Source organism: Vespa velutina, chromosome 4 (genome assembly GCF_912470025.1).
Source record: "Vespa velutina chromosome 4, iVesVel2.1, whole genome shotgun sequence".
Lineage (NCBI taxonomy): Eukaryota > Metazoa > Arthropoda > Insecta > Hymenoptera > Vespidae > Vespa > Vespa velutina.
Window position 1 is genome coordinate 6,572,797 of NC_062191.1, and position 24,820 is coordinate 6,597,616.

The 24,820-nt window shown below is 26.9% G+C and overlaps 4 protein-coding genes across 19 annotated transcripts; 2 read left to right on the forward strand and 2 right to left on the reverse strand.

Moving 5' to 3' along the window:
• Positions 1–1,153: 1,153 nt before the first annotated feature.
• LOC124948749 (ras-related protein Rab-5C) lies at positions 1,154–8,283 on the reverse strand. Of its 11 annotated transcripts, XM_047492843.1 has the most exons (7): positions 8,034–8,132; positions 5,238–5,349; positions 4,629–4,797; positions 4,086–4,237; positions 3,625–3,841; positions 3,339–3,463; positions 1,154–1,409 (listed from the first exon to the last, which is right to left on the reverse strand). In XM_047492843.1, exons 2-6 carry the CDS (start codon positions 5,241–5,243, stop codon positions 3,351–3,353), a joined length of 657 nt encoding a protein of 218 aa, XP_047348799.1. In that variant the 5' UTR covers positions 5,244–5,349; positions 8,034–8,132; the 3' UTR covers positions 1,154–1,409; positions 3,339–3,350. The 11 variants fall into 11 exon arrangements, with proteins under 11 accessions (XP_047348799.1, XP_047348803.1, XP_047348801.1 ...); XM_047492847.1 differs by lacking the exons at positions 5,238–5,349; positions 8,034–8,132 and adding an exon at positions 8,150–8,283; XM_047492845.1 differs by lacking the exon at positions 5,238–5,349 and having other exon boundaries at positions 8,034–8,189.
• Positions 8,284–9,002: 719 nt separating this feature from the next.
• Positions 9,003–12,577, forward strand: LOC124948751 (eukaryotic translation initiation factor 4E-binding protein). Its single transcript, XM_047492854.1, has 3 exons — positions 9,003–9,481; positions 11,873–12,025; positions 12,122–12,577. The coding sequence occupies exons 1-3, from the start codon at positions 9,340–9,342 to the stop codon at positions 12,169–12,171; spliced, it is 345 nt and encodes a 114-aa protein (XP_047348810.1). The 5' UTR covers positions 9,003–9,339; the 3' UTR covers positions 12,172–12,577.
• On the reverse strand, positions 12,341–15,411 carry LOC124948748 (stimulator of interferon genes protein homolog). 5 transcript variants are annotated; one of them, XM_047492841.1, is made up of 4 exons: positions 14,271–15,411; positions 13,864–13,908; positions 13,413–13,797; positions 12,341–13,265 (listed from the first exon to the last, which is right to left on the reverse strand). In XM_047492841.1, the coding sequence occupies exons 1-4, from the start codon at positions 14,271–14,273 to the stop codon at positions 12,832–12,834; spliced, it is 867 nt and encodes a 288-aa protein (XP_047348797.1). In that variant the 5' UTR covers positions 14,274–15,411; the 3' UTR covers positions 12,341–12,831. The 5 variants fall into 5 exon arrangements, with proteins under 5 accessions (XP_047348797.1, XP_047348794.1, XP_047348795.1 ...); XM_047492838.1 differs by having other exon boundaries at positions 12,341–12,764; positions 12,805–13,797; positions 14,271–15,406; XM_047492839.1 differs by having other exon boundaries at positions 12,341–13,797; positions 14,752–15,407.
• LOC124948745 (macoilin-1) lies at positions 14,312–24,652 on the forward strand. Of its 2 annotated transcripts, none has more exons than XM_047492833.1 (12): positions 14,312–15,054; positions 16,889–17,030; positions 17,332–17,458; positions 17,553–17,682; positions 17,830–17,896; positions 18,007–18,208; positions 18,312–18,567; positions 18,663–18,908; positions 19,357–19,515; positions 19,609–19,887; positions 20,075–20,268; positions 20,520–24,652. In XM_047492833.1, exons 1-12 carry the CDS (start codon positions 14,813–14,815, stop codon positions 20,780–20,782), a joined length of 2,307 nt encoding a protein of 768 aa, XP_047348789.1. In that variant the 5' UTR covers positions 14,312–14,812; the 3' UTR covers positions 20,783–24,652. The 2 variants fall into 2 exon arrangements, with proteins under 2 accessions (XP_047348789.1, XP_047348788.1); XM_047492832.1 differs by having other exon boundaries at positions 14,315–15,054; positions 19,339–19,515.
• The last annotated feature ends 168 nt before the right edge of the window (positions 24,653–24,820 follow it).

Here is a 24,820-nt window from a genome sequence, read left to right on the forward strand (position 1 = left end):
GAAAATTTAAATTCTGTAATATGACGAAAATGTAATATAAGAATTTTAAAACTTATATAAAAAAAATTGTATTAAAACATTATTTATAACACGTTTACTTACTGAAAAACGATAAAATTACATCTTTATCTCGTTGATGTTCTTTTACGAAAGCTATATCTTTAAATGAAATTAATTCCCAAACGCATAATTTAGGAACTAATAAATCATAATAATCATGTATTGAATTATATGTACAAAACCAAGGGCCACACAGATCATCGTAATTTATATTAGAATCAATTATTGTTTCAGATTTAATCTTTCGATACGATATAACATTTTTATAATTAATAGATACAAATGGTTCGGATAAAAATATTCGTCTGACATTCTTTATATGTTCTGCTTTATTAGACTCAGCAGTATTTTTAAATTGATATCTCTTATCTTTTAACATTTTTTGGTATATATGTATATATTGCTATTATTTTATGCAGATTTGTTTGAAAATATAATTATACAAGATCTGAAAATTGCAAAAGATTATACTGAAATTATTAATTGCAACAGACAATGGTAACTAGAGCGACGAATAGTCGATTATTTTTTAGTTTATTGGCTATGTGGATACAATCTTTCTCTAACTGCATAAAAAAATAAGTGACAGTGTATTATTATAATATTCACAAGTTTATTTTCTTTTTTTGTATAATCATTCATAATTTATCATGATTTATCAATAAAATTAATATACAATATGTTTTAGAGCAAGAACTGTTATACACATTACAATCTAAGAAAGTAAATACATAGTAATTATAGCAGCAGGAATGGCCTGTACTATATCTTACAAGATGCTTGCGTGCCAAAAGTTCATCAAATGTTGTATATGTTAAATGTATTATTATTATTATTATTATTATTATTATTATTATTATTATTATTATTATTATTATTATTATTTTATTATTATTATTATTATTATTATTATTATTATTATTATTATTATTCATTACCATTAATATTACTTATTACACAAATCATATTTATTTATATGATTTATATTATAATGTATTTATATATATATATATATATATATATATATATATATATATATTTATATATATATATATACATACATATATATATATATATATATACATATATATATTTATAACGAACACCGCTCAGTACTACTATAATAACAAATGGGAGTTTTACCACTTTTTAATAGATTTGATACTCAAAATAGATGATATATCGTCAAATACATTGAGACACACGTTTTAGTCAATCACTCGAGCAAGTGTTCGTGTTGCACATTTCACCGCCCATTCCTTATAGTGGTTTCCCTTCGTGTATATTCCCTTCAAACTCATTGCAGACACACTCATGATGTACTTATCTGTGTTGAATATAGTACATATCTGTAATCAAAAATAAATAATGTGCTTTTTGCGCAACAATTTATTAAATGATTTATATTAAACTTAAATTTTAATAAAGAAACAAAAGATTGTACGGTAAAATGCACTTAATCGGACTCTATTAACTCTATTATAAATTTTTGCTTTACAAATTCTTGCGAGTGAATTTTTTATTTATAATACATTAATTGTACATATATATATTAAATGTATTTTGTAATTTTCAATAAATAGTTTTAATAAAATGTGATATTAATAAAGTGAGATTCTAAATTAGCCAATTTTTATAAATGTAATGATATTGTTTAATTGATATAAATGTATTTTATTCGAGAAAATTACCTGAAATATATAATTATATTTTGTATACACAAACTACTCATAACTTACCTAAATTAACAAAAAATTTCTGAAAACAGATTATTCTAAAGCTTTTATGAAATCAAGGACACTTAATAAGTTTGTAACAATACACATATTGTAACAATACAATACAATATTGTGACATATATGGAATGTAAAAATGCGACGCGTTCATTGAATAAATATTATTATTTACCAACAGTTTTGAATTGGAAATACATCTATATATTACGAAATATAGAGAAATATTCATTCGTAAGTGGCACAAAAAGTGATACACCAGAAAAAATTAATTTTACAGCCTGCATTGTTCATATCATATTGCTAATGTTGAAAGTACCTATTAACAAAAACTGTAAACTAAATTACCAAAAAATAATTTATATAACATAAAATAGTTTGATAAGGCAAAAGAAATACACCACAAGATTGCACATTCAGTATGTATATATAAAATGGTGTGTTTGGTCTTAAGTATAACATTTTTTGTCTTCATTCATATAATATTTGTAGTGAAAATCAACAATTTGAATCAACGTAACTAACTTTTAAACTTTTTCTATGTACTTCGTTTTTTTTTATTAAATTAAGATAAACTCTATATAACATAGTACATCAATTTTGGCGAAAGATTGACGCTTTCACATTATGCATAGCGAATGTCGCCACACGGCAGATTTGTAAAAGTTAGTTCACAATGACGTATTGTTATAAATAGAATACGAAGACGACTGCACTGAAGAAGAATAAAAGGCACTATCAGAAAGATATAAAAATGTAGAATAGTATTGAAGTTTAAATCACAGAACTATGAACATATATATCTTATTATAATAGAATTAGGAAAATAATAATTGTCCAACCAATATTGAATTTGGTTGCACGATTAAAAAAAAACAGAAACTATAAAAAGCTTTTCTATCAATAAATTTATCTAGGAAAGAAACATTTAATTAACTATTGGAATGATTGTCATTTAAAAACAATAGTATAATATGAATATTACATAAAATATTCTATGAAATTTTATCAATCATAATACTTAAAATATAGATAAACGTAAATTTTTAATATCCTTTTATATAACTTTCATCATCTTATGTAGATATTATACAGACATACCATTTAGATTATATAATTATTTCATCAAACAATACAATATCCTTTAAGCATATACTGTTCTATGTTAAATGCAAATATATTATTCAAAGATTTCTTATCTTTTGTACAATGTAATATACAACCTAAGGTTGATTTTTTGCTGAATAAACAAAAATGAAGATTTAGGAATATATACTTTAGAAATAAGAATAATAATAAAATATATTTTACGTATATTGAACTATTAGATATTCCTAGTGAAAATAACATTAAATTCAGGCTAACTTTTAGTAAACTGTTTCTCCTTTATAAAAATTTATAGATATATCATGTAATAGTAATTTCAGTTTTGAAAAATGTTCAATTACTGAATATTGCATAATTACTCTACTTTGTTGTAGAAATAGTTTAAAAATAGCCAATTATCATAGTCATATAAATATCGATATTAAATATAACACGTACAGGTTTGGATAATCACTTGCAGCAATTGCCGGTTGCTGCTTTTTGCCCTTCTGATTCAACGAGCCGACGGCCTTGCCCACTTGTACTTGCACTTCCTGACTGCTCATTTTTCGGAAGCTTTTTAGCTGCAAAATACAAAGCAACAATAACTTTATCCTTTTTTATCTTGCATATTAAAACATAAAACATAAAATATAAAGCAAACTATTTTATACATTTGAATTTAATTTCATTATATTCATAACAAAAAAAAATGCATTTTTCACTAAAAATATATTATGCTTACCAATTGCTAAAAATATATCATTAACATTCATTGCTGTTTTGGCTGATGTTTCCATAAATAAAAGACCATTTTCATCAGCATATGCTTGAGCTTCATCATATTCAACGACTCTTTTGTTTGTGAGATCTGCTTTATTGCCTGCTAATGCTATAACTATACTTGGACTGGCTTGCCGTTGCAATTCTTTTACCCACGTTTGTGCACGCACAAATGTGTCCTATTTTTATTAAAGAAAAAACAAAAACAAATATATCATACAAAATATTATGGTGTAATATTAATACTTATTTTATAATATTATTTGACAATATGTTTATAGAATTTCATTAGGTCAATTACATAAATTACTTTACAAAATGATGAATATTTCACTATACAAGTTATAATATGTACTATGTCAATAATAATTAATAAATATTGTTCATATACAAGAACATTTAATGCACAACATATTTACACACCTGATTTGTAATATCATATACAACAATTGCTGCCTGAGCACCTCGATAATACATTGGTGCAAGACTGTGATAACGTTCTTGACCTGCTGTGTCCCATATCTCAAACTTTACAGTCGTGTCATCCAAACATACAGTTTGCGTTAAAAATGCAGCTGCAAATTAAATTATTAATGAAGCAAATAAGAGATTATAATTTAAGTATTGATATTACAAAAAACAAACATATTTTTGAAATTCAAATATTTTCTTTTGTCTAACACAATATCAGAAAAATGCTGTATCTCCATTGCGTTCGGTTTTCAATTAACCATATGATTATAATAACATGCAGACACATGTAAAATGTGATTCTTGCAACTTGTTGATTATGTTTTTATCTATATTATCTATCTATCTATATTATATTCCCTAAGAAATATGTAACTTGTATTGAAAACATTTATTCAGTATATGACAAAATAAAAAATAACCAAATATATTAACCGAACAATCTTCTATGTACAAGATATATGATTTGAAATTTATTTCAAAGATTCTCCTTACCTCCTATCGTGCTTTCCTGATATTCATGGAACTGTCCTTTAACAAACCTAAGAACCAAACTTGATTTTCCAACTGCAGATTCTCCTAGTAACACGAGTTTGAACTGACATATTTTTCCCTGTGTTGAACCATTTGGCCTTTGAGCAGTACCTCGATTAGCCATGATCTCCTAAAAAATGAGAAAATAGGAATGAAAACAAAATACTTAGAGATTTATATTAACATATATATACAGGCAATACTTAATGTGTATATTCTTAAAATACATTCTTTTTTGTATTTTAATACATAGGTTTATCATTAAGATTATGCTTAAGCAAATTATTATTTCAAAATTAAATAGCACTTCACAGCAAAATATTGCAAAAGTAAATCTTATATATCTAACGATTATTCGCATTAATTTTTGTAATATTTTATTTTAATATTGAAATTTTTATATCAGTCTTATAATAAAAATATTGAGATGTATTTTTAAATAAACAGAAGATCCTATAAACTTGTTTTATCCGTACCCAAAAGTATAGAAGAAAAGAAATTTAATATTAGTTTTAAATAATACCTCATATTTAATAAGATTTACTCAATGAAAAGTACAAAGCTACTCACTGTCATTCTAAAACACTGTTTTGAGAGATAAATGTCTATTTATACTAGATCTTTACTTGTTGAAGATAAGGCACTCATTTACGTGCATAGTACTTTGGTCTGTACAAAAGTTCTATAGATTCACATTAAGTTTAAAAAAGTATCCGTATAAAGAAGTTTAACGTAAAAGCAGATTATTAAAATTAAAATAACAAAAAAAAATATGAATAATTATACGAAAGGAATATATATATATATATATATATATATATATATATATATATATATATATATATATATATATATATATATATATATATATATACTATACATCTAACTATACAAACGAAAATGTAATTATAATATATTATAATTAAAATCTTAATTTGTATGCTTTTATGATTTAACATTCCAAAAAAAAAAAAAAAGAAGAAAACCTTAATGCATAAAAACTCAACAATACATATCACTCATTCCTTATATTTATATATGCAAACATACTCATACTTTCTCAAATACTAAATAAACGCAATCAGATCTAATCTATGACATCCGAGAAAATATAATTAACACGAACATGCAGAAATGACTTCTAAATTATTTCTTCATACCTAAAATTCGAGAGAGATGCTAGGAATGCACTTATAATAATAATCACTTACGTTAATGTAAAAAACAAAGGAGAAAAGATTATATACTAAAAAAATACACCACGATCTTTAGCCCATTAAGGCAGAGCCATTGATAATTGCATTACTCAATTAGTCTGCTGCTTCTGACAGATTCGCCTCCCTTCTCTCTGATAATATTACAATTGATAAACTGCAACTGATAAAACCGAAAACTGGAGAAAATGAAAAAGCAACGAAAAAAGAAATCAAACTAATCAAACGCTGTATTACATTACTTTACAAAAAAAAAAGTTCCAAGATATCGTTCTACCGACCTAACCAACTCCACTATATAACCTGATATAAGAGTATCACGATGCGGCAAAAAAAAAAAAAAGAAAAAAAAAAAAGAAAAAAAGAAAAAAAGAAAAAAAAAAAACGATCTCTAAACGCGTAATCTCATGCAATAATTATCTACATAATTGGCACCTCGAAACCTTGGACAATAGTATCGGCGGACAAATTAATATTTTCATCGAAAAATCACGAAAAACCGTTAAAGCGATGCATTGCAAATATCATGAGAAAAAGAGATGAAAGCATGAAACATGTATACGTCACACCTAAAGCGTGTGAGCAGCAGAGAAAGACCGAGATAGAGAGAAATGAAAAGATACCGCCAAACGCGAACCAGTAATAAGTAGTGTAACGAATAAGAGAGAAAGACAAGCAGATAGACAGAGATAGGGAAACGAAACATGTTAAGGAGGGAAGGGAGAGGAATAAAAAGAGACTACATAGAAAAATGGGGATAGAAACAGAGAGGAAAAAAATAATAATAAATAAAAGAGAATAAAACGATGCGCAGGTAATTGTTACAGCCCTGAGTACTTGTCACCACCCGTTAAAGCGTCATCAATATACAAAATATTCAATCAGTTAATACAGCTTGTAAAATGACGATCATGAAAGATAAAAAAAACCCGTGATTCTTTATATGCCAAACAGGATTTGCATGTCACAAGTGATAATTTTTTCGCTTCTCGTTCTCTCTCTCTTTCTCTCTCTCTCTCTCTCTCTCTCTCTCTCTCTCTTTCTCTCTCTCGCTTTCACACAAACTCTTTCTCTCTTTCTCTCCCCCTCATGCTTCCTTCGTGACATTAAGTATAAAAGCAATCGTGACAGCTCACAAACTGAGTCTCTTCAAGATTTACGCACAATTAATAGTGCACTTTTTATATTCTTCCAACAATACTCAACAGAGTATAAATGTTTTTTTTTTTTTTATTCTTTTGCCCTTTTCTCTTTTCTCGTATTTATAAATTCATACGAAAACGTAACGTTTTTAGCACTCGAACGTGTTCGCGTCAAGTAATACGGCTGACACAGCCACCTGCAGTTATACGCCAGAACAGGGAGAAATCGAATTTTCGAGAATTTAACCTACTGTAAGTGTTCAAAAAAGATTGCTTATGTGTTGAACAGGAACGTGTAACACTGACTCTTTTAGAGGGAGGACAATGGACGCACGATACACGGCACGATGATGATTAATAATGTCAATTCACAGGCCGCGCGTATACACGATCACTTTGGTCTCTAGTAAATCGGCCCAATAACCGACCATAGATCGTGCAATCTATATAGAATGTATACATTTATGACAGCTCAGTGGATTCACATAACACGACTTTGCGAATTGAAACAGCTTCTTTTGTTCCTCTCTCACTCACTCATTCTCTCTCTCTCTCTCTCTCTCTCTCTCTCTCTCTCTCTCTCTCTCTCTTACTTCCTTTTTTACTTTCTCATATTTAGGTATGCTAAAAGAGAAAAATTCCACTTCGCGAGTAATCGAAAGGACGAATGATAACGCGTTATTTACGTCTTTGTCTACACTTATGGACAAAATCCCTCCATCTCTCTCACTCACACGCGCGTGCTGTCTCTTTTTCTCTCTTTCTTGCCCTATCTCTATATTTCTATATATCTCTCACTTTCTCTCTCTCTCTCTCTCTCTCTCTCTCTCTCTCTCTCTCTCTTTCTCTCTCTTTCTCTTTCTCTCTCTCTCTCTCTCTTTCTCTCTCTCTTTCTCTCTCTCTCTCTCTCTCTCTCTCTCTCTCTCTCTCTCATTAAAATTATACACAATGAGGAAATTCTCAAAAAATAAAATTTTTAAGCTTGACACTTTCCAAAAAGTCTTGCGTACTTTTAGAACACGCACGATACACACGCTACTCGGCCGCCACTATGTCTCGAGGGCGATACAAACGGAACACAACGCAAACCTTTTCCACAGATCAACGGCTTGAACCGATCAATTACCAATTATTTCGTGACAAGCGTGAGGAAATGTGACCAATTTCAGTTCTTAAGGATCCTTTTGAGATGAGGTTTCCCCAATACCGTTTCCTTTTTTTCTGCAATATGAAATTGCATGCATTGTGCGTTTTGATGGGACCCGGTGATAGGACAACAAAAACCACCAAACCAATAATGTTTGAGGAATTCTTGCCAGTGTCATTTTCTCGCGATGTTATTGGTACGGATGTGCCGCAATAAAGTGGTACTGCGTCACTCTATGTGGTAATAAATATCCTTATAAAAAAGACAAGAAGAAAATTAATACGAAAGTATTATATACTTTTGGTGATACACACAATTTTATAAAGAAATAGTAAAAAATTATATAACTGTGTTTAATTGTTAGATATATAATATGTATATATATGTATTAAAATTAATTAAGCGGACTGTTGATCGTACTATATTATTTATAAAAGAATAACTTTCTATAGTTTTCTCTAGATTATGTTATAGTTACAAAAAACTTAAGGAATCGGAAGTATCGTCGCATCTTGGTATACCAAATTTTATTCGCGGTAAATATAAAAGATATATCATTTCTATAAAATATAGATGTTTAAATAAATAAATATTAATTTTTCATACGACGTACATTTTTCAATAAAAAAAAAACGCCAAACTATATAAATTTTTTTCGACAATAAAACAAATTTAAGTAAAAATACTTGGAGAGGAAAGTATTAGCGATAAAAAAAAATAAAAAAGATATATTAAGATGGCGGAATTAGTATTTCCGTCTTACAAAAGCACAAAAGTATTGAATATATACTATCTTAGTTTTTTTTTTACTTTAAGGCGAAGAAAATAGTTATTATCAGTGGTGCTCTTGAGTAGATACTGCCTTGTTCATTATCATTTGTAACGGCCATCGCCGTTCTTCCAATCGTGCTCTTTTAATCTCTAGGTTATGAAGAGTGCATGATACGCTGAACAAAACGTACACATGCGTAATACACGATCGTAAAAGCATTGAAACGGTGACACGCGATAGTTATCGATAATCACGTTCTGTAGGAGAATCCTTAATCCACGTAGTATTGAAGTTGCTTTTACATATTGCGCAGCGAGTTTCTTATCACTAATAGCAGCGAATCGTTAAAGACATCGCCTTTGTTTTCTTGATAAAACGATTCAACGAAAGAAAAACGATGTCAGCATCTCCAATCGCAAGACAGGCTACCCAAAGTCAAAGTATACCCTCGAAAAGGATTGTTATCGACGATCCTAAGCAATTACCAGCAGACTACTCTTCCACTCCAGGGGGTACACTTTATTCGACAACTCCAGGAGGTAAAGTCGTATTCTTAATTTTTATTTTGTTATCCCTTTGTGCCTATCATTTTATTTGTTTATTTTATCAATCGATCGATCGATTATCATGTTCATTGTAACAATAAGAATGCGCCATCAGCTTTTTCGAAATATAGATAAAATTAAATTTCTGTTTATTCAGTAATAATTTGAAATTTTAAACATGTTTGGACACATTTAGTGAATAAAAGGAAACAAGCAAATATTTAAAGTATTATTGAATCAATTTAAAATTTTAATTTGATCCTTGGATAAATTAAAAATAATATTTCCGTTAAATTCCATCATCCTGGAATTATTAAAAAAAAAATGAATTATTCATATATCTATAAAAATCAGAAAATTCGAATTTTAAATGTTAAAAGCGAATTGAACGAACGGAACAAATCTCTGTTGTAGACGAAAATTCGATCGTAAATTTGTTTAATATCGAAACAAGATAAAAATGAACTTTCGAAAACGTTCGTCTCTTAGTTCGTACACGTGTTATTTCCGATAAAATCATCTCTTGTTCGTGATATTGGAATACGTATCATATCGACCTTTCTTACCTCGATTCCATAATTACATTATTTCTTGTCAACTTGCCAAAATGCTAAAAGTAAAATTTATATTCCTTTATGTAACTTTTAGTAAATTAATCAAAAGTACGAATACAATAAATGAGAATAATAAAAATTTACATTGCAATTTCGAGTGAGATACTGCAAATAGAACATCATAACGATTGACTATTGAATTGTCAAAATCGAGTTTTTTTATTATTGATAAAAGAATGAATAATGAACAATGAATAATTTAAAAAATGACGACACGTATGTGCACGTTAAATTAATTGGATAAATAGTGTGATATAAATTTTTCATCAAACGATTAATATTGCGATTAATATTGTTTTCAAAATTTTAAAGACCGACGATCGCTTGTAGAAACAATTTAAGAAAGTGCTAAATAATTGATAAAAGATAAATAAACCTCCTTTTTTAATTAATTTGAGATGAAATAAAATTTTATTTTCTTTAGGAAATTGTAACTTATTTTAATTACTATTTTCAGTAAAAAAAGTGAATATTAGTTTACTATATATTAGTTCGATAATAGTTTATTTAAAAAAAATTTGTTTGTTGATAAGATGGAATCGGTCAATATTGAACCTTTTTCAAATTTAATTACAATAATATCAACAAGAAAGGTATAAATGAGCCACGTTATAAAGTTGCGTATCATTTATCGATTATGTAACTTCATCTTCAGTTTATATATATACTTTGTTTATAGTTTGTTAATATTTTTGCAATTGCCAATATTTCTATATCCATTTTATATCGTTTTAATAGAAAATATATAAATATTAATTTTTAGATAAAATTATATTTTTCGAAACAGTATAATAATTAATAAATTCTGAAAAAAACAATTGCTTTTATTTTCAATGGATTCAAGAAAGCAATATCTAGATAAAGAAATTATATCCATTTTTTTTTTTTTTTTTTTTTTTTTGACTAATTATCGTTACTTATTTCAAATTATTTATATTCATATGAACGATAAATCATGTCGGACAGTATCTCACTGTAATAAGCGCGCGTGTGTAAATATACATATGTACGTATAAGTCAAGGACACAAGAATTGCTTCGATGTCTTCTTCTTCTTAACGCGCACATGTTTTGTTGTATGCTCGCTGGCATAAAAAATAACTATGTAGCAACTGAAATTTTATAATTTATGCATTGTGAAAATAAGCTTAGTTTATAGATGTCATAATTTTAATATCACACGTATTATTTAATTTTTCTTCCTTTTATTTATACAGAATTTATTAACATGTATATAATAAAAAATTTCGTTTAAAATGAGATTTTTTGTTTATTCAATAACAAGTATATAAGCATGTAACAGTACTTCTTATCATATGTGCATTTGTAAATATTCATAATTTCAGCTTTAATTTATTGTAATTATTGTTCTTATGTATATTTTAGTAATTTAAATTGTAGGAATAGTAAAAAAAAAATATTTTGCTATTTTAATCAGTTTTATATTTTAAAGGCAAACGTTTTTATTGTTTTACAATTTTTTGAAGGAAGCAATTAATTGACTATTCCATATGTTGCAATACTGTTCTAATAGGATTGCTTGGATAATTTTTTTAATCCTACTATTTCTTCTATTCTTATCACCATGGAAATGTACTTGTATAAATAGATGCATTATAGTCCAATTGAAAAATTAATATACAATTTTTTCGTTTTTAACAATATTTAAAAAAATATTTGCAATATAAAATAGACAATAAAAAAAAGACAATATTAAAATTTATGATTAGTATTATTAAGATCATAATAATAATGATAATATTATTGTACAGGTACTCGTATCGTTTATGAACGTGCATTTTTGATGAATTTACGAGACTCGCCAATATCACGTACTCCACCACGAAGTATACCATCCATACCTGTGGATCTTTTGAAGGTTACACCAGCTATTGTGACACCTGCCAAGATATCCGCTGCTAAAGGTCATTTCACATCTAAGAAAACAATTTTTAAATATATTCATATGTAAAATATCAATATTTAAATGCATTAACACCATAATAATATGAATATTTCAGACACTTTGATGATTGAAGAATCTCCAGAACAATTTGAGATGGATATGTAAAATGGAAGAACTTGCAATCAGATTTTATGGTTCTAAATGTGTTCATCTTCTAGCCATCTACGGCTGTGCTTATATAATATACCTACTGGTATTAAAATTGTGTGATTGATTCTTTGGGTATATCATTAATAATTTTATTGTAAACGTTTATTGTAGACCATTGGTCTTAATAGGTGATAATGTTTATTAATGAACTAATGAATATGAAAAATATTGAATATATTGAATCAATGACATATTTTTTAATATATGTATAAAGTGTAAAGTTACAAAAAGAAATTTTAATTGCAACTGATAATAGTAGCGACAATAATGCTTTATTTCAAAATTCTATATATATATATATCATTTTGTATCTTGATTCTTAAGAACATTAATGAATAAATGATATTTTTCATAAATCTTTTATCAGTATCACATTAATTATAAAATTTACTGATTTTTCAGGATTCCGGGTATTTTATTTAAACATACATAGATTACATTATAATAATATTATAAATTTTAATATCTTATATGAAAAATAAATTCTATCCGTTTTAAAAATAATTGCATTTTTATTTGTTATTTTTATCTGGATAACAGAATTTTATATAATATTATGTATAATAATATTATATAAAATTCAATTATATTAAATCATACTGATTAAAATAAGTTTTAATCAGTATGATTTGTGTACTCTGAATCTTTTAATGTTGATATTTTCTCAAGAATAACTTTTGCAATATTTACTTTAGTCCCATCAGAATTGTAATCTTCATAATAAATCAATTCACATAATTCTCTGCAATCTAGATCATTATATATCAATTCTTTTAATTTTAAATAAAATGCTTTTATTATCTGTTTAGAGTATTTTATATATATTGCAGATTCTGGATGCAAATGTTTTTGCACTTCAAAAAATGTTAGTAAAGGTGTTGCACCTTCAACTGCAAGATATATTGGTTCAATAGAACTCGTGTTTCCATCAGGATAAATTTTATATATGTTATTATGATAAGATCGATTCTTGATTCCAGCTCTGTTTCTTACTTCTTGTTCTAATTCTTGCACATTTTCCATCCAGCCATATGAAAGTTGTTTCAAATCTGGAGGTATATATGTTGAAAATGGTATTAGAATAAACAATTTTTTTATTGAAATAATAATATTATGAATGTCTTCAAAATTTTCTAATTTTTCATATATGCTTTTATTCTCTGTACCAGTGGATGGTAAAATAATTTTCAAATAACCATAGAAATAACTATAAGCCATTCCAGTTCCATAATCCAGTCCATTCATATTAGTAATAGTTGTGTCTAAATTTTGTTGTGATAAAACTGATATTTTAAACATAATAATAACAAAACAATATAAACATATAAATGTTAAATTGTTGTATCTCCAAGTATAAGAAAATCCTTTGTCAAATATTTGTAAAGTAATAAGGATTATACATATCTCAATAGCAATTTTATATTTAAGTAACATTTCCAATACTTGTGTCCCATTCAATTTCAAATTTTTATTTAACGAATTACACAATTGTATTATCAAATCACACAATATATATATTATGATAAGCATTGATACAATGTTACATATGTTGTATATCGTTGAAATGATATTATCTTCATACTGTAACATAACAGCTATTATAAGTGTAATTTCTAAAATATAATACAAGATTGCATTTAAACTTACATAAAATAAATCAGATACATTCTTCAAACATAGATGATCCATCTTCTAAATATACAATATAATAAAAATCAGGTTAAAATATGATCTATTAAAATACTAAAAAATTATTGATGCAACGATTATGTTTGAAATTAAACTATTGGATAATACATTGAGGATGAAGTTACGTTAGATTATTAAATTTTATTGCAAACTTAGAAAAGACGATATAGCAAAACTAACGAAACTATGAAAATAAACTCTCTATAAAACTCTATACTAATATATAAATATGATAGTAACATGAGATAGAGCTTTGCTCTTAATCAAACGTTTTATAATTTTTTAAGATAAAAAGTGTTTAAAGCCTTTTTTTTTGTAACACAACGATTACCTAGAAATGGTATCTTTATTGTATTATCACGTACCATCTCGTATGTACATATATACAAGAAAACAGCTGATACGATTTACTAGCCGCGTGCAACTGTCTAATGAGGAATAGTAGGTGACGAGAGAAAGGGAGAGGAGAAATTAGTTAGAGGTGGGATAGAAGGGAGACAACGAGAGGTACCTGCTGCAGGAGTGAGAAGTTGCGAAAGGAAGAAGGAAGAGAAAAGGGAACAACTATACAGACATTTAGTTGCCAGGAGAGAGCGCCGTTGGTGTAAGTGGAAAGTGCCGATGGAATCGTGGTACGGTCGGGAGACATCTACGATCGATAAAGGCTTCAACACGGAACCGTTTGCGAAAGAAATCGTAATTGAAAATTCGTCTCTCGTGCACTAACTTCGCGCGCATTTAGATAATATTGACACGTGCCGATATCGTCCGATCGATCGTTTTATCTTTTAAACGTTTTTGTTAGAAGCGATTAATATCGGATACGGATTTTAAAACGCCATGTACCATAATGACCAATCAGCTGCTTGGTAAACCATCGTGAGACCTCGAATCTGTCCACAGACGAATGACAACAAAAGAGACTGATAGAAGTCGCGCGCGCGAGAGAAAGAGAGAGAGAAAGACAGAGTGCGTTTTTTCACGACTTCCCGGAGGATTTCTGGTTTTTTCCGTTCTGTTACACGCCGCGAATAACGTCGCCTTGGTAGTGGTGAAAGTGTCGAAGAATATGAAGAGAAGAAATGTCGAGTGCGGTAAGCTTCGGAGGCCCTTGAAACGTAACAAGCTCACCGAGGGGATTTACGGAAGGTAAATTTTCGCCGCCATATGCGTCTACATTGGAATGGCCGTTCTTAAAAATAACCAAAAATCTGATCATCATATCTGTGAGAGAACGTATGCAAACTTCTCATCCTAAAACTACTGCTAAATATTTTATCGGTGAAATGCGTTTATCCATCAACTCTGCTGGACGGTGATTCTGGATTTGCGCTCGCTTTGGGAACTCTCTGTGTTACATGGCTTATCTATTTAACAAAACTTCAACCATGTGTTCTTGTTTTTCCAGTATAAAACGATTTTAAAGTGTAGTGCTACTTCTTAGGTATTACTGTACGACATATTTTTTGAAATCATATATACATAAAATATAGAAGCTTTACGCGACAAGCTCAATCAATGTTTTTAATGCAAGAAATTTCTGTGAAAGACTAGTTGTTATTTGTCATTTCATATATTGGTATAGTTTTATCATATTATGTAATTCGTTTATTACTACATGACATAAGAACAAGATCTACATGATATGAATCTGTTGTATTTGTTTATGTTATATACCGTATTATTTTTCTCTTTATTACTAGGATTATCTACTATTTAGTCAAATATCTATAATATAATATAATGTTTATAATATAATTTGTAGTGCACATATACACAAGTTTATAAAGAGTTCATAAAAATTTATTTTTTCATGTAAACGTATCATTTTCCTTTGTTGTACGTGTAAACAAATCTTATTCGTTAAAATATAATATGTTCATTTATACTACAAAATATTCATACAATATTATACAATTATTAAGTATATAATATGTACTATAGATTATAAATTATTTGAGATCCAAAATATAAAGATAATAAATAATAATTTCAGATGACTATAGACATTTAAGATCGAACAATATCTATTCATTGTAGAATGATAAATTGTTAATAGATTTTTATTTAAAAGATGCATTCTATAAAATAATCATTCAAAATATATAGTCACTAATCATTGTTTATACTACTTATGAAATGTGTAATATAAACCAAACATAATGTGTTTGGTTTAAATGCATACATGTGATTATTTTTTTAACTATCAAAGATGTAATAAAATTTTTACACCAAAATTATTTGATTTAAAAGTAAAAATATGACCATGTTCTTAGAGGTTTTTATAGAGTCATTGTTTTAATATCATTTTGATTCGTTCAAATGGAACAGTGTATCTATATTACTTTATCATAGTAATATGAGATTTTTAGATGAATTCAACAAGGAGTGAAATATGTATTTTTTATAATTTATTTTCTTTTTTTCTTTTTTCAAAATATTACAAGGAAGATAAAGCATGTATAAGAAATGTATATAAATTTCAATAAAGGAATTTTAGTTTTGAGAACTATAGTAATATATATATATATATATATTGTGAATGAAAGGAATTTTTCTATATATATTTATTTATTTATTTATTTCTATATATATTCTTTTTTATATATATTGTAAATAAAGGAATCTTATGATTCTATCAAGATGTGTGGTTTTTGTAAATATACCATACTTTTTAAATATTTTATAAAGAAATTTTAATATACTATCAAACAAACCTAATATAAATATATTGTTCCATATTAAAAAATAAAAATGACATTAAAATTTTTATAAATAATGACTTTATAAAATATTCAAATACATCATTATATTTTCTTTTTTAAATCAAATAACTTTAATATACAAAATATTGTTGTATCTTTGATTACCAAAAGATTATGCATATGTATATGCTTAGTGACATGTTATATACTAATATATGTATAATTATATATTCATAACATATGTTCTCTATGTTCATAACATATGATTTTTATTTCAGTACTTTGCTTTATCTGAAGTTCCTTCTACTATGGGCCATGGTGATTTTAGCAGATTTCATTCTAGAATTCCGCTTTGAATTTTTATGGCCTTTTTGGCTTCTCCTCCGAAGTGTTTACGATTCTTTTAAATACCAAGGCTTGGTAAGTAATCATTTAATAATATATAATAATTATATTATTATTATTATTATTATTATTATTATTATTATTATTATTATTATTATTATTATTATTATATAAAGTTGAAGATGTCTTTATCTGATACTTTAGAAATTAATAAATTCTTATTGATAAATGAGATTTCTATAATAAAAGATATTATAATAACATAAGTAATTATGATATTATGTATAATGTATATTAAAATGTACATATTTATATAGTAGGATAGAAAAAAAATGGAATATATATTATCTAAATTATATTTTATTTTTACTTTCAGGCCTTTTCTGTGTTTTTTATTTGTATTGCACTTACATCAGATATGATTTGCTTCTTTTTCATCCCTGTGCATTGGCTGTTTTTTGCTGCCAGCACTTATGTTTGGGTGCAGTATGTTTGGCACACAGGTATGTATAATATATATATCACAAAAATTATATTATATCAAGAAAACTATTGTTAATATCATGAAAAACTAATATAGAAAAATTTACTTAATAGATAAAGGAGTGTGTTTACCAACTGTGATGCTGTGGCTATTATTTCTGTATATAGAAGCAGCAGTTCGGTTAAGAGATTTGCGGCATATGCCATTTCATTTGGATCTCTGTCGGCCATTTGCAGCACATTGGTGAGTCTTTCTTCTTATTTATTATATACAATATTCAAATAAAATTGTTTAATAATTTAAAAGTTTTATAAATTGTTACAATGGTGATTGGAAATAATAATCAATGAGATATATTATTTTATATTATGAATTTTTATCTTTTTTCAGCATTGGCTATCCTGTAGTTACATTAGGTTTCGGTTTTAAGAGTTATGTTGGTTATAGAATGAGACAGGTTAGTTGGATATGCAATCATTTTGTTTAAATCAATGAGATAAAATATCTTCATCAAGATATTATATTTAATCTATAATTGTCAGTTATTCTTCACTTGCTTTTTATTAGAGAAAACAAAAAGATGTTGCAAAGGAAAATGAGTTCTACCTGCAGTTGTTACAGCAGGCTCTTCCTGTAGAACAGCAGACAACAAGTTTGCAGCAAATTCAGTCACAAGCACAGCATGTTAATGCATCATTAGAGCAACATACAAGAGCACAATCGCAAAGATTAAATTCACAATATAATCCAAGTCCTGAAAAAAGCAAAGGTAATTTATATTTACTTTCAAAAATATTATATTATTTATAAAGGTATATTTAATGTGATAATATATTTATTTATATGTAAATAATTGTGTATTTTGTTTTCAGGAAACAATACTTGTGTTGAAGCAAATGTACAAAATGGTGGATTGCAAAATGGTACACAGTTTATGTTACAGACACAAAGTACTACTATGAAAAGTAATCATAGAAAATCTTTAGACAAAGGTGAAAAACAAGAAGACCAACACAATAAACATACCATAACAAATGTATCACAGTCTGATAAAAGTGATAAAAGATTTATACATACAAATGGGTCTACAGTATCACACAATGATGTGCAGTTTATTGAAAGAGTCGGGTAAGAAATTTGTTATAAATGCATACATTTGTATTGTAAACAGATTTAAATGTCTGCTTAGAAACAAACCAAAAAAGGAATGTTTTATAATGCAGATCAGTGAATGATTTTGATGTAAATGAAATTGACAAAGACAAGTCAGTTAAAGGTGGAGCTTGTGGTCATACAAATGTAAGATCACAGTCTAATGGATCAGTAACAGGAAAGTGGAATAATGTAAAAGAAAATAGAGATGCATCTTCGACTGTTAATGTTCAACGTGAACGTAATACTCGTAAAATCAAAAGTGCCACTGATACTACAACTGAGCAACAGAAGCAACAGGATGAATATTGTCAAAGGTATCATTTATTTCTTTTATTTAAATCGTACTTTATGTTTATCACTAATTTTATTTGTTAGTACATTAAATTCGATTTTTCATTATTGTTAAATAACTATAATAATATAAAGATATATATATATATATATATATATATATATATATATATATATAATCTTTATATTATTATAGTATATATATATATGATATTGAAATATATATATATATATATATATATATATATATATATATATATATATATATATATTTCAAATAATATTTTTTTTATTTCTTGTTCCTATAATATTTATGTTATAATCATGAAAAGGTTTCGATATTTCTATAATAAATGAAATATATAATATACATGTTTCTGTGCGCTTTATTGTCATTATTTTGCTAGATTATACTGCCTGTTTCTTAGGCATAATTTAATGTCGTTCAAATAGGTTACTGGTGTGTCGCAGGCTCGAGGCAGATATTAAACGCTTGAAGTCAGATTTACAATCAAGTCGACAAGTGGAACAAGAGTTACGATCACAAATTAATACACTAATAAATGGGGAACGTCAGGCAAAAGGAGATATTCAACAGCTTCAGCATGATAATGATCAATTACAAAGCAAGTGAGTAGTCTTAATATATATTATTTTAACTATATCTCATATTTTCTTTGAGACGATATTATCTATATATATTGTCTGATACATAATTTTTAGATTGCATGGATTGGTAACAGCTAGACAATTAGATAAACAAACAATGTCGTCACTAGAAAAGCGGATTGCAGAAGAACGAAAACAGCGCACTGCTTGTGAGGCATCCTTAGTTTCAGAAAGACGGGCACGGAGAGCTGCAGAGGAGGCACGTTCTGCTATCCCACCGCCTCCACCGCCACTTGTTAGACAAGAATGTACAGATACATGTAAGAGTAAAAGATTGCAAATGGAGCAAGATCTTAAAAATCTTCGGCGAGAAGTTAAAACAAAAGAAGAACGGTATGAATAAAAATTAATTCTTTTAGAAATAATGTTACTAGTTTACATATAATTGTTAAATAATTTTATACGTAGTTCTTACAATATAATAGAATAAAAATGATCAAAATATCAATATTTTATATTACTATATAATTGGTATATTTTATTTTTATATTACTAATTATTATTATTTCTAATAATCCAGATGTAATGCACTTGAAAAAGATGCAACTCGTTGTAAAGAAAATCAAAGAGAGTCCGAGATTTTGCTTGGAGCACTGAACGAATTACAAGAAAAAACTAGACATTTGGAAAACAGTTTGAGTGCAGAAACTCGAATAAAACTAGATTTGTTTTCAGCACTTGGAGAAGCAAAACGTCAGTTAGAAATCAGAGAAAGTAAGCAACTGTCAGTTTAATCTTATTTATATAATAATTTTTATCAATTTTATTAATTATTAGGGAAAAGGCTTTTCTTTTTCATTTTGTTTTCTGAAAGTAATTTTGTAATACCAATATAATTGATTTTCTTTAAGAAGAGACAATATTATTTTTAAAGATTTCTTTTTCCTGAATTAAAATCAATAATAAAAATTATATTGACATGAACCTTCTTATATAAAATAAATTCCTTATTTTTCTTTCAATAGGTTTAATAAGATCTCAAGAAAAAGAAATTGAAATGCTCAAAGCAAAAATAGCTCAGGACTTAGCTGTGATGCCACAAGATACATTTGGTTCTGCACCAACTTGTGCAACGTCCAAACTTCGATTAAATAGTGAAGTACGAGTAACAGGAACAAAAATACGTACGAACGAAAGCAGTTGTCCAGGTTGTACTGTGTCAAATTTGGATCCAAATGCAACAGCATACACGCCTAAGAGCTCCTTGGTAGCATCTACTGAAGCTTAAAAACACACTTTTCTTGTTACATCAAAGCCTACCAATAGTAGGATAAAAGCATGTTTCTACTTTGTTTCTTCGTGGAAATTTTTTTTTTTTTTGAGTTTCTCATAATAGTAAATATTATATATCAAATGTATTCACAGTAATACAACAAGTGGTTGTAAAATTATGAGTACTCCATATTCTATAAACTTTTTTGTTAAACTTTTTGTAATGCAAATATTTGTATTTTTTTTTTTTTTGTTTTTTTGGTAATAGTTTAGTTACAAAAGAATTTGTTAAATTTCGCAAGTAGAAATTTTTTTTATGCCTTCCATAAGAAGCTTCAGAAACATGTTTTATATCATATTATCATCAAGAAAAATGTGGCGTTATTTACATTACTAATGATCATAGGGCATAACGAATACTGGATATATGAATGTTGAAAATCCAGTGATATCTTAACATGTAACTCTTATGCTGTAGATTGATCTTGCAAATATCATGGCTTGAATTGTTTATTAATTATAATAATTATTGAAATGTTTATACATAATATATTAAATCGTGATATGGAAAGATGGAATTAGAACTAATATTTCAAGAATCTTTAATTATTATAAAAATTACAACATCAATGCTTACTGAGAAGTTTTTATTTTAATTTTTTCTAATAAATTAACTTTCAAATAAAGATGATTTTTCATCATGATGTTGAAACTAAATTTTTTTATAGAATTATGAACGTTGATATTAAATATTTATAAGAAATTAAATTAATAAATTTTTATAGGTTTAATACAGGTTTAGAATGTATACTATAAATGTATATTGAATATATTGTAAAAAGATATTTCTTAGGATAATTTAAATTTTTAAATCTTTATTGAAATGTAACAGTTACAAGTTTGGTGTCTGCAAGCAATCTTTCTACAACATATGCCTATGACGACTTGTTGGTGACATAAATTCATATGCAAGTCGTATTCCGAAGCTAGTCCACTATACAAACTGTATTTAATGTCATCGGCGAATGAAGCCATTTTAAGTTATGTGATCATCATTTGAAGAGTGCCCATTAACATGCAAGAAGAAAGGTTTATTATGTATCATCAAAGTAAACGACAAGAGGCATCAAATTCACTTTAGGTAACCTTGTCTGTTTCGATACTCATTTTTGTAAGTTTTATGTAATTTTTCAATATCTTTATTTTTAGTTAAATTTTTTACGTATTGGCTTTCAAACGGTACAAAGTAGGTGTATTTTATAATAGGTCAACAAAAGGTATAAAAATAACGATGTAATAACAGTAGACACTTATAAAAATTTTAAATTAAGATTAAATAATGATTTGTAACTTAAAAAAAAAATGAAATTGCTCTCTGCTAATCTTTTTACATTTTGTGAGTTATTGAGACATTGTTTATGTAATGCCACTTTAAATTAAAATTTATATATGAATTTATTACATGTAAAAAAGTAGATAAGTAATTGGAGTTAATCTGACCTACTTATTTTTGTATATTTTTCTTTTCTCTTTTTTTTTTCATATCGCTCAGCAATAATGACCCAATTACTGAGACTGTCTTAAGAACTGTCTTAAGGATCGGAATAATAGATAAATAATCCTTTTATATTGTCCAATGTAGTTTTGAGGTAAACAAGCAAAATCTTTCATATCTCCTTACAAATATCTCAAGCTACTGAATTAGATGTAAAGGTAGATGGTACATAATATTAATGTGATATATGTTATTCTTTGCGCAATTATTGTATCACATTAGTGTGTGATTCATCAACAATGTTAAAGGAATATACTAGTTTATTCCTTTTTTTTTTGCAAAATGGTGCTCCAAAAAAATTATATTGTATTCTTACTATTAGGTTTTACGCTTTTGGTTTCCACTATGCACTATATAATTTATTAAAGTGTATATCTATATTCTAAGAGAATTATAAATGTGATGGCATTACGTATGTGATAATATCAGTAGTTATAAATTTCATTTCATTCAATATTTCCTACCCGCGAGAAAGCCAGTACTTATATTATTATTTAAACAAATCAAATCATTAAACATCATGAGACCATTTTTCCATAATTGTATATACGAACCACTGTCATGGCAATGAACTCGTTAACACTTGTGTAGTGGATCATGACCAACTAGTCAGACAAAAGATATTTTACAAGCACAAATATTACAAATACCTAATATTTGTTAAAGTTTGTCTCATGCAAAAAAGTAACATAAGCCATTAATTCTTTTCTGTTGTACTTTATTCATTATATATTTGAATAATAAGTTACCAGTGGTCTTTATTTCCTGGACGATCCAGTTAATGGATTATGAAACAAATTTCATATTAATGCACAATCTGTAATAAAGTTTCAACTTTTTGGAACTAATTTTTTGAATTTTTTGATCTTAAGTTTTCTAAAGATTATATAAACGCTTTCCAAAGTTTAATGGTTTGTAATAATATTTTTACATTCTGATATTATTGCAACAGCTATTATGAAAGTATATAGACCTGAACCCAATGTGATTAAAAAAGAAATTACATTTTACTTTTTTTTATTATACGTTCTATTGTTTTTGTTTTCTAGTAGAATATGTCGAGTGTTAAAGAAATTACACCTACCTTGCTCTTATGAACTATTACAGACTTCCATCTTCACATTTATGTGTAAATACGTAATTGGATAATGTGATGAAAAAAATGTATATACTTAATTGATAAAGGAAGTTCTGGTATATTTAGAGCAAATTATTGAAGCTATAGGGCATTTGCGTGTCTTGGTCAAATTGTTACGCAAGGTTGTAAGTTTAACTTATTATGGCAATGAAGTCTTTTTTCTTCTTTTTCTCTCCTACTATGCGTGCAAATAAGTTATAAATTGATATATACATATCTAATGTTATAATTATATAATGGAATGGATATTTATTTTTTAGATGAATTACAATTTCATATGCAATGTACCTGATAAAGGGTGTACTGCAATATCTTTGGTTAATATATTTATCCTTCATTTCATTTTGACTGAAGGTTGGCACAGAATCATTATTTGTACTATTTATATGAGCAATATCCTTAATATTGAATTGTTGTGATATATGTATATGCAAAAGAAAGACAAATTTTAAAGTATGTTGTACACATCATTTTTTGTGCATATACGCATGTTAGCATAAGTAATATGATAATATTTCTACTTATCATTAAAAAACAAATAATTAACTAATTAGTTAATTGATGAGGATAGTAGGGGTAATTTTTGTATTTGACTGATGTACGAATTTCATATACTATGAAATAATTAGAAGCATAAGTACTTAACATTATCTTCTGCAATTTAATATTCTGTTCTTCTTTGGAGATGAAAGAACGAGATGAGCACAAATTTAGATATCTGTATTTACATCTCTTCCCGAGTATTATGTATATCTTGCAAAATTGTAAAGCCATATGATACAATATTTCGTTAATAAGGACAATAAAGTGCTTCTGTTCTATAAGACTTTCAAGAAATTTTATTGGAGTTCAAGATTAACATGAAAAATAATTAATTTATAAATCTAATATTTTAAATGCTTCCAATATTTCACTATGTACTTACTCATACTTTTATTTAGCATTAAGTTAGCGTGAACATAAGCACTATGTATTTGGTACAAAACAATAACTGATCTCACCATATAATTAGCATGCACGCAAATGCCCTTTACAAAGAATTTGACGTCAATGTATTTATTAACATTTATTAAAAAATCGTATTAATATTTTTGGGTTGAAAATCATACAAATATGTTATATTTGACTTTGTTTTCATGGTGAAAATCAAATATGTACTTTTCCCATTTTTTAATATACAAAAATATCTGTTATTACTAAGAGTTTATATTTCCTTTTTTATCATTATCTTTTGAACTATCTTAGTCCATCTATTTTAAATGTACTTCCTATAAATTAAACCTAATTCTTTTTAAATTTGGAATATATATCAATCAAAAAATATGAAAAGCATGAATCAAGTTACATAAATGTATATCTGT